Source organism: Myotis yumanensis, unplaced genomic scaffold (genome assembly GCF_028538775.1).
Source record: "Myotis yumanensis isolate MYYU_CA2020_CCGP unplaced genomic scaffold, mMyoYum1.0.hap1 SCAF_7, whole genome shotgun sequence".
NCBI classification, from domain to species: Eukaryota; Metazoa; Chordata; class Mammalia; order Chiroptera; family Vespertilionidae; genus Myotis; species Myotis yumanensis.
Genome location: NW_027223758.1, coordinates 41,032,142 through 41,045,362, shown reverse-complemented (window position 1 = coordinate 41,045,362; position 13,221 = coordinate 41,032,142). Strand labels below are relative to the sequence as shown.

Here is a 13,221-nt window from a genome sequence, read left to right as displayed (position 1 = left end):
CACTAAATGAAGTTACCTGGCAGATTCAGCAGAAAAAAATCACTTAAGCCAGTTATTTGACTGAATTGACCAGGCAATGAAGTCAAAGTAATTGATCTGGTAGTCCCAATGGGCACAGTCTAATTCTGCATGTAGTTCTCTTTAAAGTCAAGAGTGCATGGCGTGTGATAGATTCTAACTAACTGAAGAAGGATCATATTATTAGGGGCTTGAAATTAAAGGGGTGTCTGCCTCATTCTGGAAGCTGCACGTACACAGAGAACTCACTCTTTTTATCGGATTCTGCTTATCTGGCTGTGATGCATATCATTTGTTATACAGGCTTATAGGTAGGGGCTTTGGTTTCAGTCTTTATTTTAAAAAAATATGATATGACACACTCTATTTTACTCAGCATTTCAGTATACACATCCAAAATGAAATACCAGAGATGATAGATATTATAAATAAAAACATGAATAGAAAAATGGCCCACTCTGTCTACACTCATTCCTTACATGACTGCTCGTTAATCCTGCCCTAATCCTTATTTCATTGTGGTAAAAGCATTTTAAAAGTTACATATAAGACCACTTCAGTTAAATGTCACTGCCTACAATTGTCAGACTTGCCCATCTGTCAAATAAAGGAATGCTGTAAGGGAATATTCAGGGGGAAAAATACTAAACTTTCATTGGATAGCCCACAAGTCACATTCAACAATGCAATGGACTAAATACTTGTGTCCCCCTTAAATTTCATATTGTGAAACCCCAAACTCTACTGTGATGGTATTTAGAGATGGGCCTTTGGGAGGTAATTGGGGGCAAATGAGGCCATGAGGGTGGGGCCCCCATGATGGGATTCGTGCCCTTATAAGACACTGGATAGCTTGCTGGGTCTCTCTCCCCGGTCACGAGCACAAAGAAGTCACGTGAGGACACAGCACAGAGCAGTCACCCAGAAGCCAAGTAGAGGCCTCAGCATGAAATCTGCTTTGCCAGCATCTTGATCTTAGACTTCTAAGCCTCTAGGACTGTGAGAAATAAATTTCTTTTGTTCAAGTCACCAAGTCTATGGTATTTTGTTATGGCAGCCCACGCTGACTAGGACAAACAATAACAGGGCATTGAAAACACTCCTCATCAAAAACAAACACTAACATTATCTAGAAAATGCATACTTAATTACATAACATCTGGGAATTCAGCTTACCCTTCCTGGTAAAGAAGCTGTGTTAACAATTGTCTTTAATGTAATAAGGAATCTTCAACTTCTCTCTGTCATATTGGACCTTAATTTGATAATTCATAGGTGACATTAATTTCCTAAACTCAAAGATGGCAATTCTTCCAACACATGCTTATTTTTCAGACCTATGTACTATATGCTATATACATTCACCGTAAATAAAACTATGCTGACATGATTTGGTTTAATGGTTTCCTCAGATTATAAATTTTCTATTAAAAATAAATGTAACTTGAATAGGAAAAATAGTTTGAACACAGAATTTTAAAGCACCTTAGTGTTTATATGATGTGTTCCATTCTCTACTCCCAGTTGGCATTTGATAAAGAATTCAAATGCTACCTCTTTTTCTCCAACTCCATTTTGAGAAATGGACCCTTCAAACCCCATCCCTCATCGACTCACATGCTTTTTATTGCATGTAAATCACTTGATAGTTATGAATAAATGAGAATATTTATTCTTTTACATTAGCTATGCAATATTTGGCATAACACATAGCCAAAGCAGTCAAGAAGCTTATCTCATATTTAAATAGGCTTTTAACTTCTAGAAGGCACAAAATTCTCAATGAAGATAATTTCATTAACTATACCTTAAAAATCTGAAAAGTACACTGAGCTGACCGCTCTACATCCTTTTATTAGGTTGCTTTTAATTTACTACTCGGTTGGTCTGTAATTCTGTGGGTGTTAGATTCTTTTGTTGTTTAAGAACAGTTTATTGATTTTTAGAGAGAGAGGAAGGGAGAACAGAGAAACCATTGTGAGAGCACAACATTGATCGGCTGCCTCCTGTATGTCCCCACCAGGGGATCGAACCTACAACTTGAGCATGTGCCCTACTGGGAATCGAACCAGCAACCTTTTGGTGCGCAGGACAATGCCCAACCAACTGAGCCACACCAGCCAAGGTGTGGGTATTAGATTTTGAATGCTAGGTGGCACCCTGGTAAAAGCATGGTTTTTAGAGTCAGTGAGACCTGAGTTTGAACCCCAGCATTTTACTGTGGACAAGAAGAGAGAAGATTCATATTTTTCTCATCTGCGAAATGGGGATGATAATGCCTATTTCTTGAGCTTCCCTCTATTCAGATGGGAACACTTGTGGACTGTGTAGCACAGAACTTGTGGCAGGTGCTAAAGCAAGGAAGAAACTCACTAACACTCTTTTTCTAAAGTAAAAGGCAAAACCAATGTTCCCTTTCACCCTAATTCTATTCCCCAGAGGTAACTAGGAAGGAAATCATGCTAGAGTTTAGACAGAAGCATGCCACAGTTTAAGTTCTGCCAGAAATGGATAACATTCGTTAAGAGCGACATTTACTTTCATTACTCGGCATCTTCCAGGCACACCTGTGCTGTCCCATCTCTGTCCACTGGCACGTCCTTGTCCTTCCCCTCCTCTCCTCGTAAGCAACCACATGAAGCTCTCTGTGCACACTCTCTGATCACCCCGCTGTCCGTCTCTCCTCATGCTCTGACCGTCAGACCGCTTCCTCTCGTCCTCCCTTCATATCGTGCTGTCCAGGCGGGTCTGACCTTTCCTGTAAGACTGCAAGTGCCTTGGAGACAGGGTCTTTGTTGTCTGAAACTTTACAACAATGTACATATACTATCTAACACTGTTCCTCCCACACATTAGCTGTTAGTTAATAAACATAGTTTAAAATTGTGCAAAATATTTGAAAACATTAGAAAATAACTGGTGAGATTTTGATTTCAAAGATGGAAAATTCCAAGTCACATTTCTAAAATAAAGGCATTTGATCATTCTGGAAAACCCCCTATTCATCTTGAGCCATATACAGGTTTTGCAGACCTCCCGGGAGTCATCTCTGATAGAGGAGTCCATATGCAGGAGAGGAAGGAAGAAGGAAACTGCTATAAGATGCACTCCCCAGACTAGGTAGCAGGCCCCTCCCCCAAACCCCGTCCCTCATCGACTCACAAGAATGGGAAGAGGAAACCACTGCCTGTGCTTTCTTTGTCAATAAACACCAACTGAAATTTTACAAAGCAAACGCTTCTTAATGAAGCAAACTTGACACTGCCGCCGCGAGCAGGCAGCTGAGCACCGAAATCATGTCCACAGTGAGGCAGGTACATAGGGACGGCAGAGGAGACTGTGAGCATGAGGTGCTCACATAACCCCCTTTCTCCCCTCAGTCCTCCTGCAGCCTGTGCCAAGTGTGTCATGGGTGGAAAAGGCCATTTTCAATCTAAATCTTGTTTCAGATTAATAAGCAAACATTTTCTTGCTTATTATGCAATTTATCACGATGAAAATTACATTGAACTCCTCAAGGCTAAATGCTGATGCATTCATTTATTCGGAACGGTGTATAGAGTCATACTAATCTTCATGACAGAAAAGGATATAATAGCAAGGTGTAAATTACTTACCAGAAAACTATAGTATTTGTGTCTGTAGACATACTACTTTATGTTTAGATAAAACATAAGTGCATCTTTATGTTTGCTGATAAAAGTTTCATGTAAATGTATCCAAAAATAAAATATTAAATACAAAACCTAAAATAAAGAAAGGCCTACCACTTCTCTTCCTAGGCAACAAAACAAGAGTGGATACTCTTGAAATTGTGTTTAGTTCCGATTTGAAAATAATCAAAAATATTAAGTCAAAGTAAAATTTTAGACAATCAAAAGGTGTGAAAGGCTTCCTAGGACACCCAGGAGCTGTGGACAGCAGCCAGCACGGGACTCTTTGGAGGGTGTGCAGGGCAACCACAGCCAGGGGAGGGCAAAGGCTGAAAACACGTTCTGGGGCTTTGCTCAAAGGCCAGCTGCCTCTTACTATGGCCACAAACTCAAGGGCTCAGATTTCCTCCTAATCCTTAAAGTCAGTCGAGAACCTTCTGACCTTCAGTATCCATAAACTATGCTGGCTCCCACTATGTCGAAATGTTCATTCTAGAGATGGGCAGGACCTGATTTGCTGAGCACCAGGACAATGACCCTGCACTACCACCAGGTAGGTAGCATTTCATCTTTTAGCTAATTCTCTTCTAAGCACTTTGCAAATATAAACTTGTTTCATAGCAACCTTCTGAAGTAGGTACTTTAATTAGCCCCAAGTATAGTTGGAACTGAGAGAAGAGATGAAGTAATTTGCTGAAGGGCATACAGCCAGAGAGGCACCCAGGTGAAGTTGGGGAGCATGGAGCTATGAGGTGATAGGGAGGACAGCTGCCTATGTTTGAAATAAATACCTGCCTCCTACCAATCAATCCTGGGATTTGGGGCTGGGCATGTCCGGTCTGTAGACAAAGTCAAGCCTTCAAGTCTAGGCTTCACTTGTTTGTCAGGTCCCCACTTTCTCAGCCCAGAGCAGCGTCAGAAAGACTACAGTCCCAAGCATGCTGGAACAGAAGAGAACTTGGGGTCTGAGAAAGGCAACCAAGAATAAAAGGGTAGAGAACCCAAGGTTTTTGTTAAAGATTAACCATGATAAGAATGAAACTCCAATCATTGAGAAAATCAAAGAGGTGATCACATTTACACTAAGAGGGACATCATGGGACAGTTCCAGAATTCCTACCACTAGGCATTCACACTCACAAACAGAAAGAAGTGTTGGTGAGGATGCAGAGAAAATGGAACGCTTGGGCACAGCTGGTAGGAATACAAAACGGTGCAGCCACTGTGGGAAATAGTGGTTTCTCAACAATAATTTAAACATAGAATTACCATATGACTCAACAATTCCATTGAAAATAGGTATTCAAAGCAATACCTGTGCATGAATGTTCATAGCATCAGTGTTCACAATAGCCAAAAGGTAGAAACAACCCAAATGTCCATCTACAGATAAGTGGATAAAAACAAAATGTGGTACATCCATTAAATGGAGTATTATCCAACTATAGAAAGGAAGTTATTGATACGTGCTACAGCATGAATGAACCTTGGAAAGATGCTAAGTGAAAGAAGCCAGACACAAAAGGCCACATATTGCATAATTCCACTTAAATGAAATTTTCAGAATAGGCACATTCAAAGATAGAAAACATAGTGACTGCCAGGGACTGGGTGGGGGTGGGAGTGGGGAGAATAGGGAGTGGTTGCTTAATGGATACGGAGTTTCCATTTGGAGCAACTACTACGGGAACTTAGAGCAGTGATGGCTGCATAACCTTGTGAATGCACTTAATGTCACAGAATCATTGCTTTAAGATGACCATAGTGGCAAGTTTAATGTTATGAGCATTATATCACCAAAAAAGGGGGGGGGGGGCTTCCTCTAGGAATCAGGAGGCTGAATTCTCAAGTCAACACTACCCTCTCCCACCCCCCCACCCACACTCCTAGCCATTCCTGACCAAGTGTTTCCATTTAGTTCATTTTAGCAAGTCCCTCAGCTCATCTTCCTACTCCATTACTGTCATCATTGCTCCCTAGATCATTGCAACCTCCTATGACTGGTCTTTTATTGTGTGCAAGTAAGACCTCAATAAAGGCGATTTAAAAATCAAAATGAGTACAAAGAAATAATGCCCCAAACTATCTGGTCATATATTCTATTAGTAAAGCAATTTGGGAAACACAGTTTTCCTTATAAATGATGTTTATACTATTATTAGCTAACAATCACAATAAACAATTTTAAAATTGTTACTGACTGATCATTCATGGGCTCAATGCTAAATCCCAATGGTGTTAAAATTACAGGAACAAACTTCCCTTTCATTGTCCACATCCAAAATTTCACATATTGAGACATTCGTTTATTTTTCTATTAAAAACACACAATTTATAAAGGGTAATCACTGGCAACAAAACACAACAAAAACCAATCACATTAACTGGAACGGAGCACGTACTTGGCCAGCTGCTTCTCGGCGTCAGCGCAGAGTTCCAGCAGCCCCATGAGGACGGCAGACACATCCATGTAAGGCTCCCACACGGTGAACCCGCGTCCAATCAGATCGATGGCTGTTCTCCGGATGGTACTGTGCGGAGGAAGCTTGGGGCTCGGCGGCTGGAGCAGAAGAAACGTCAGTGCCTTGCCTAAAATTACAAAATAAAAGGCAGGGCAATAAAGTAATATTACTTTTGTGATGTTTTCTTTCAAGCATATTTTCAAAATGTAAACCACTTTGGATTTCTTTCTTTTCTTTAACTGAAAAAGGGTTTTGAACAGAGAGATAGATTATGAGAGATCTTGAGTTTACAGTATGTGACTGAGCATTATTTAGGTGACAATATCTTATTCCATATTCTGAAGTGTTTCAATTCCATAAAAAGTACATATAAATAAGTATACACAACTTCAAAACCAATCAGTGATCCTAAATTTCCAATGTTTCTCCCTACTAAGCATTCTGCAAGATGCAGATGGTTTCTTCACCTTTCTTCTGCATCTAACAGAATTCACGTGTCAAACACTTCCCACCATGACACCTCTCATTACAAACAATGTTCACCCACAGGGTGAGGGATGGAGAAGGCAGAGCATGTAGCGTGAAAAAGTGTTCCCTCCTAAGTGTGTACTTCCTGCACTTCCTGGTGTTTTTGAGTACGAGGGTGTTAGGTGTGCAGGAAATTCTTCACGCAGTTGGTTAAATTAAATGCAGCTTGCCCAGTCAGTGTGGCTCAGTGATGAGCATTGACCTATAAACCAGGAGGTCACGGTTCGATTCCCGGCCAGGGCACATGCCCCGGTTTCAGGCTCAATCCCCAGTAGAAGGTGTGCAGGAGGCAGCTGATCAATGATTCTCTCTCATCATTAATGTTTCTAACTCTCTCCCTCTCCATTCCTCTCTGAAATGAATAATAATAATAATAAAACAAACAAATACAGCTCATATGATGTCTAAATCTGTTGAAATGATCTAGATTTTGATTAACATGTCCTACTTTCTGGTGAAGACAATGCTGACAGTTTGTACACATGCGCCCAGTGGCACTTAAGCTGCAGAAGCCCATCTCCTTCAAAAGGCATTCTGACATTTAAAAAAGAAAAGCACGAGAGACTGTGAAGAGCAAACTGCAATTTAGAAGAGTTTTTTTTTGGTGTGTTTGTTTGTTCTTTGAGAGGAAGAGACAAAAACAGTTTATAAATCATGCAATGGTAGACTGGGTAGGGGAGCACAGGCTTCAGATTTAAGACAGGATTAACCACAGTTTCATAACTTATTAGGGGGCAGGCTGAGGAAGGGACTCAGTGAGCCTCAGTTTCCCTGCCTGTAAAATGGGGATAATAATAGTTAACTCTCATGAAGCATCTGAGCGTGAAATGAATGTTGCCATAGTGGCAGTCAGGGCTTAGTATGAAAAACATGTTGAGCTGGTTTGTCTTCAAAAGTAGGATCGTGGCATATAAACTTCAGTGCATTCAACAACGACAAACACTTATGTTATGGCCGACTGCTGAGTGAGAATGGTTGAAAAGGAAGCGAAGAGAGGGAAAGGGCATTGCAGAGCCAGGACAAGCGTCCGTGGCTGCAGTCTGTAAGTTAGTGGATCTGAGCTTCTTCTTTGTACAGACCCTTCAAGAATCTGTTGAAAGCCGTTGGTCCTTTCCCCAGGGAACTGCATACATATACTTATCTACCAAATTCTGCAGAAAATATCTCAGGAGGCCATGGCCCTTGGGCTAACAGTGCCTGCAGTAAACAAAAAAGGAACCTATATAGGGAAAGCCTCCTTGAGAAACCATCTCCCTACTCATACTTCATTCATGCATGCATTTGTAAATTTTACTCTCACACTTAGCCAGGTAAATGTATGAAAAGCTTCAAGTTTTGTGGATCACAAGAATATACACTCCTTTAAAAGGGTGATCTATTGTTCTCCATTGTCTGCCGGCACTTGTGTGCCCTGTACCACAGGATGTTTTTAAATGCAAGCATTTCTGCGCACTTCCCTTTTCCTCAGCAGGTGCCTTGAGGGTAGGGCTGTGTTTCATATAACTTTGTGTCTCCCCAAACACCAAGCACAGAGCTTCGCACACATTATGGACCTAAACGGGAAGATAGGTCTGCCTTTACGGCCTGCACATTTCTAATGCAGCTCCCTGCCCCAGCTTGTCAGAATAATACTTCAAAATGTCCACAAGTCTACCACTTTCTGTGTCTTCTTTACTACTAGGGGCTGCAGAGAAACCTCCCCCGCTGTTCCCTGTGGACGACCCGAAACACCGCGGCGATGGCTTCCAATCTAAGGGCTAGGGCTCCCTGGAGGTGTATCCTGGGTAAGTGATATTGCAAAGGGGAAGTGGAGTTCCCTGAGTACCATGTTTTATAGCATTTCAATCATCATTTTCCTTAACTGCCCTCTCCCCATTCTGTATTCGTGACAGGGGAGAGCACTCTGGCAATAGAGGGACCCGGCTGGTTTTTCTGCGGTGGGAACTCTGGAGGCAGCTTCCTCACCACTCTGACAATTTCTTTTCTGGTGAGCAATAATAAACAATAAGTGGCCGATTTCTTGCTATTTTCCATCATTTTCCTGACAAAGTTGGAAGACCAGCCTAGGGGATGTGATCACTTGCCCTCCGATGAAATGACAGAGAAGGGAAAACAGTAAGGGTTCTCTGAAAGACCCCTGGCCCTGTATGGCCACAGCAAAGTGTGACCCTCCCCCCCTCAGAGCGAGGATGCCCAGCCCAGCAGGAAATGCAGGTTCCCTGTGGCCCGTCACCCCTCCCCCTAAATCACTTCTTGCAAACAGCAAACAAACGTCTCCTCCAACATCTCTCCCTCTTTAGCTCTCCTCCAAGTCTCTGGTAACACAGGGCACAGATCCCCTCAGCTCTAGCAGGCCAGGGTGGGGCATCGAGAGAAGCAGAGAGAAAAATGGCCTGTTTAACACACATTTTAAATCTTCTAGTCCATGTATGTTTTTCTCCAATGATCTGTTTTGGAATTATAAAGACATATAATGTTAAAATTGCACATCTGGCCCTACCTGGTTTAGCTCAGTGGATAGAGCGTCGGCCTGAGGACTGAAGGGTCCCCGGTTTGATTCCAGTCAAGGGCACATGCCCGGGTTGCGGGCTCTATCCCCAGTGTGGGGTGTGCAGGAGGCAGCCAATCAATTATTCTCTCTCATCATTGATGTTTCTATCTCTCTCTCCCTCTTTCTTCCTCTCTGAAATCAATAAAAATATTTTAAAAAATAAAATAAAATTCCACATCTGTCTCTGACAACTTATTCCAAACAAGACATATAAATAATAAAAGATGAAGAGGATTTACAAGTTAAAACTTTGGCTTCCAGCCTTGTTGATGAATAGGATCCTTACGACTTTAATGCTATCAGCATTAATGACACTTATGTTCTGAAAAAACAATCTAGGATGCCTAAGACTTCAAACTTCCTAATCACATATTCTTCTTGCTGACACTAAGGAACCAACCTTTAAAAAACGGTATGATAATAAAAAGGGATAGATAAATGTATGCTTTCCTCAACTTATATTCTCAAATTTAGGGTTGATTTAACTTACAATTCCAAATAATGTAGGTGTTCTACAAAATGAACCATGGTGATGAAAAAGCTGAAATTAAGATGACAGTACCTTTCCTATTGATAGAAAAAGTCTCATGACTAGAATTTTGTGAATTTGAACTTTACCTGTCAGAATTTTCTTAAGTGTTTGGTACCCAATAAAGGTTGTATTTTAACGTGTACAGGATAGACTCTACATTTGCACAGAAATACAAATTGACTTATTTTACATAAATGCCCCACTTCAGTATCCCATGGTGCCTCGCTGAGTAAGCACGTGGGCAACGATCCGCCGTCAGAACTAACTCCTTCATAAAAACTCCCCAGTGGCAGTATTAAAAAGTTCAACAAACCGGCCTGACATTCCTTCAAGGCTTTCCACAATTTGGTCCCAATCTATCCATCCAAAGATTCATGTAATACCTCTTCATAGAGCATTGCTATGTCGTACTAAGTACTGTTATTCCTGTTTGTTTCCCCAGTACTTCCCCTCAAGGAAATACATTCTAGCTCAGGAGATAGGTGAGCAACCAGGCAATTTGAATATATTATGAACAGTGTTATATTTATAAGCACATCTTATTATGACAAAACTTAACCGAGGCACTGAACCCCATCTCAGGGGTTTGAAAAGGCTTCCGGGGAAAGGTGACCTCTATACCAAAACCGAATGCATAGGTAGGAATTAGCCACTCAGAGAGGAGGAGTAGGGAAAGAAACCACTCCAGGCAGGGAGAAGAGCACGCCTAAAGACCAGGCGATGAGCAAGAATATAGCAGGATCACGGGATTATGCAAAGTTCAACATGGCTGCAAATGTTGGGGGAGGGAAGGGGTTGCGGCAATGGCAAGGGGGAAGGAGCACAAGGTGGATGGAATGTAGCGGTGAGACATGAGGCAGGACAGGCTCTTAGAGCCTGATCACAAAGGCCATCTGTGCCATGCGAAGAGTCTGTTTATTCTGGTGACAATGGGGAACCACTGGAAAGTTTTAATCCAAAAAGGAGTATGATCAGATTTTCATTTTAGAAATCAATGCTTAGACTATCTTGTGACTAGAAGAGGGCAAGCCCTATTGCCTTTTAATTGTGATCTACTCATCCCCAGCCAAATGGATTAATTAGAATCACAGAATTTTCTAGTTCAAAGGGCTTTGGGAAAACCTGATCTATTCCTATGCTTTGGATGAAATAACTGAGAACCATAGTAGGTAAGAGGCAATATTTTACTCATGACACTACCCAGCTATGGATTCAAAACTTATATGCTTTATGATTAATCTCTTCCTCCCTCTGAATTACAAAATACATGAAGCTGCTGTTATCAGTGTCTCTACAAAACAGATTAAATAAATTATAGGTTTTATCTTTTCTCATACAATGAGAAGGTTGCTGTACCTTGTTCAACAGCTAAATAGAGCCATACTAAGTTCCTCTGATTATCTTGGTTGTAACTTAGTTGAATCATGGTCACAAAATTGTTTACTGTCCACCCAGCACTACATCTTCCTTACGGGCAGGAAGAAGTAAAAGGATGAAGGGCAAAAAACATGTGCCAGGTAAGTCAAGCCCCCTTTTAAAGTCTGATTACATTTCACTGGCCAGAATTATATCACACAATAATTACCCTCGTTTCAAGGAAAGATGGGAAATGTAGTTTGTGAGCTGGGCACACATCTATCTTTAACAAAACTGAGTGGGGGTTTTTTGTTTTTGTTTTTAATAATCATTGCTCATTTTCTTTCTTTTTTTCAAATATATTATTGTTGATTTCAGAGAGGAAGGGAGAGGGAAAGAGAGACCGAAACATCAATGATGAGAGAAAATCATTGATTGGCTGCCTCCTACATGCCCCCCAACCAGGGATCTAGCCTACAACCAAGGCATGTGCCCTGACAGCAAATTGAACCGTGACCTCCTGGCTCATAGGTGGATGCTCAATCAGTGAGCCACACTAGCTGGGTCAAAACTGAGGTTTTGTTCACAGGGAAGGGGAGAATGGTACTTCATAGGTAGTTAGAAATTTCTTCCACATTTTCCCGCTTACCTTAGAATGAAATTCTTATTAATATAGCCATTATTATCCATACATTTAGCAAAAAACAATAAAGCATCTCTTGCACTTTGTTCTACTGTCTAAAGCAAATTTTATTCACTTATTTCCATTTTATTTTATTACCTTTTCCTATCTGCTAACTGAGTAAGTTCGCTGCGACATATGAAAATTAAAAAACAAAACAAAAACTTTAATGTTTGTCATAGGCTTAGCACAGTGCCTTATTTCTCAGTAAGTACTTAGTACATACTATTGCTTTGGAAAACACTAAAAATTACTTCATACTGTACCCAGCACAGTCAACAAAATTATACACAGATCAGAAATTTCCAAGAGTCCGCCGTATACTTTGCCCGTGGCTCTATGGTGAAATGGTAAAACATAAACACTGTGTTAATAAATCCTTTTCATAAAGCTAAACTTTTTCAACTTAAAGGAGTGCTTTTTCTACGGTTATGTTCTTACTACATTGTGGTGAATAAAAGATTTTTTAAATAAAATGACAAAGAGAGTAGTATTTTTTAATGTTTGTACTCAGCAGAATAAAAAAATTTAAAACATTGCTAAATACCCTCACATTTTATATCTGGAAATTTTACTGGCCCATGATATTGAAAATCTTGGAAACAGTGCTATTTATAATACACTTACTGTCCCAAGAAACTATAAAAGTATCTTCTCCCACTCTAATTATTACAACTAATAAGTCCTCCTACTGGTCACTGGCTCTTAACTGAGACTGCCAAGAGGCTCCTAACTCAGCTTGTTGCAGGGCGAAGTTCAGCATTATTCAAGTCAACCTGGGACCATATTCAAGGTCAAGTTCTCAAACTGGTCTTTCTTAACCGTAAGGTAGCTGAGTGGCACAAATACTGCGGCAGCTTTGGAGTAGGAACTCAGCGAGCAGCAGGCACTCCATCACCACCTCCCCCGTAATCTAGTCAAGTGTCCAAATGAACTACCAAAATGCAGACAGCCTCCGAACACTGGAAAACAAATCACAACCAAACCTTTTAAAAAGCAGAAAGCACAAACATCCAACCTTGGATAAATCACAATTAACTGCGACCCTCTGGCAGCTGAGAGACTAATTCTGTTGTCATGCAGTCAAGAGTGATAACAATAGCTCATATTTTAGTGCTATTTTACCTCCAGCTTTGTGTGTGTGTTCCGACTTCAGTCCTACTGTTTTTAAAAAAAGTGCTACAAAAGAGCAAAGCTGCAAGAAAATATTTACTCTTTGCTGTGACAGCAAAATGCAAAAGATGAGAAGAGGGTTGAGACAGAGACAACAAAATAAAGCCTATATAAATAGTGGTCAAAAAGCTGAGAGTATTACACTGTGACTCACTTGTTGCTTTGCTCTGTTAAGATGAAATGTTGTCCAATCATAAACTGACCAATAAAAAACATTATTTTTTAAAATTTTTGTAGTATCTGGATGGTTATAATGACCAGCTCTT

At 40.8% G+C, this 13,221-nt stretch overlaps 1 protein-coding gene across 4 annotated transcripts in view; it reads right to left on the bottom strand.

Moving 5' to 3' along the window:
• WDR7 (WD repeat domain 7) overlaps positions 1-13,221 on the bottom strand; it is a 287,515-nt gene that overhangs the window by 76,902 nt on the left and 197,392 nt on the right. For all 4 annotated transcript variants that reach the window (XM_070420352.1, XM_070420351.1, XM_070420354.1 and 1 more), the window contains one exon: positions 6,074-6,260. In XM_070420352.1, coding sequence (XP_070276453.1) covers positions 6,074-6,260 — 187 coding nt within the window. The remainder of the gene's footprint in view (positions 1-6,073; positions 6,261-13,221) is intronic.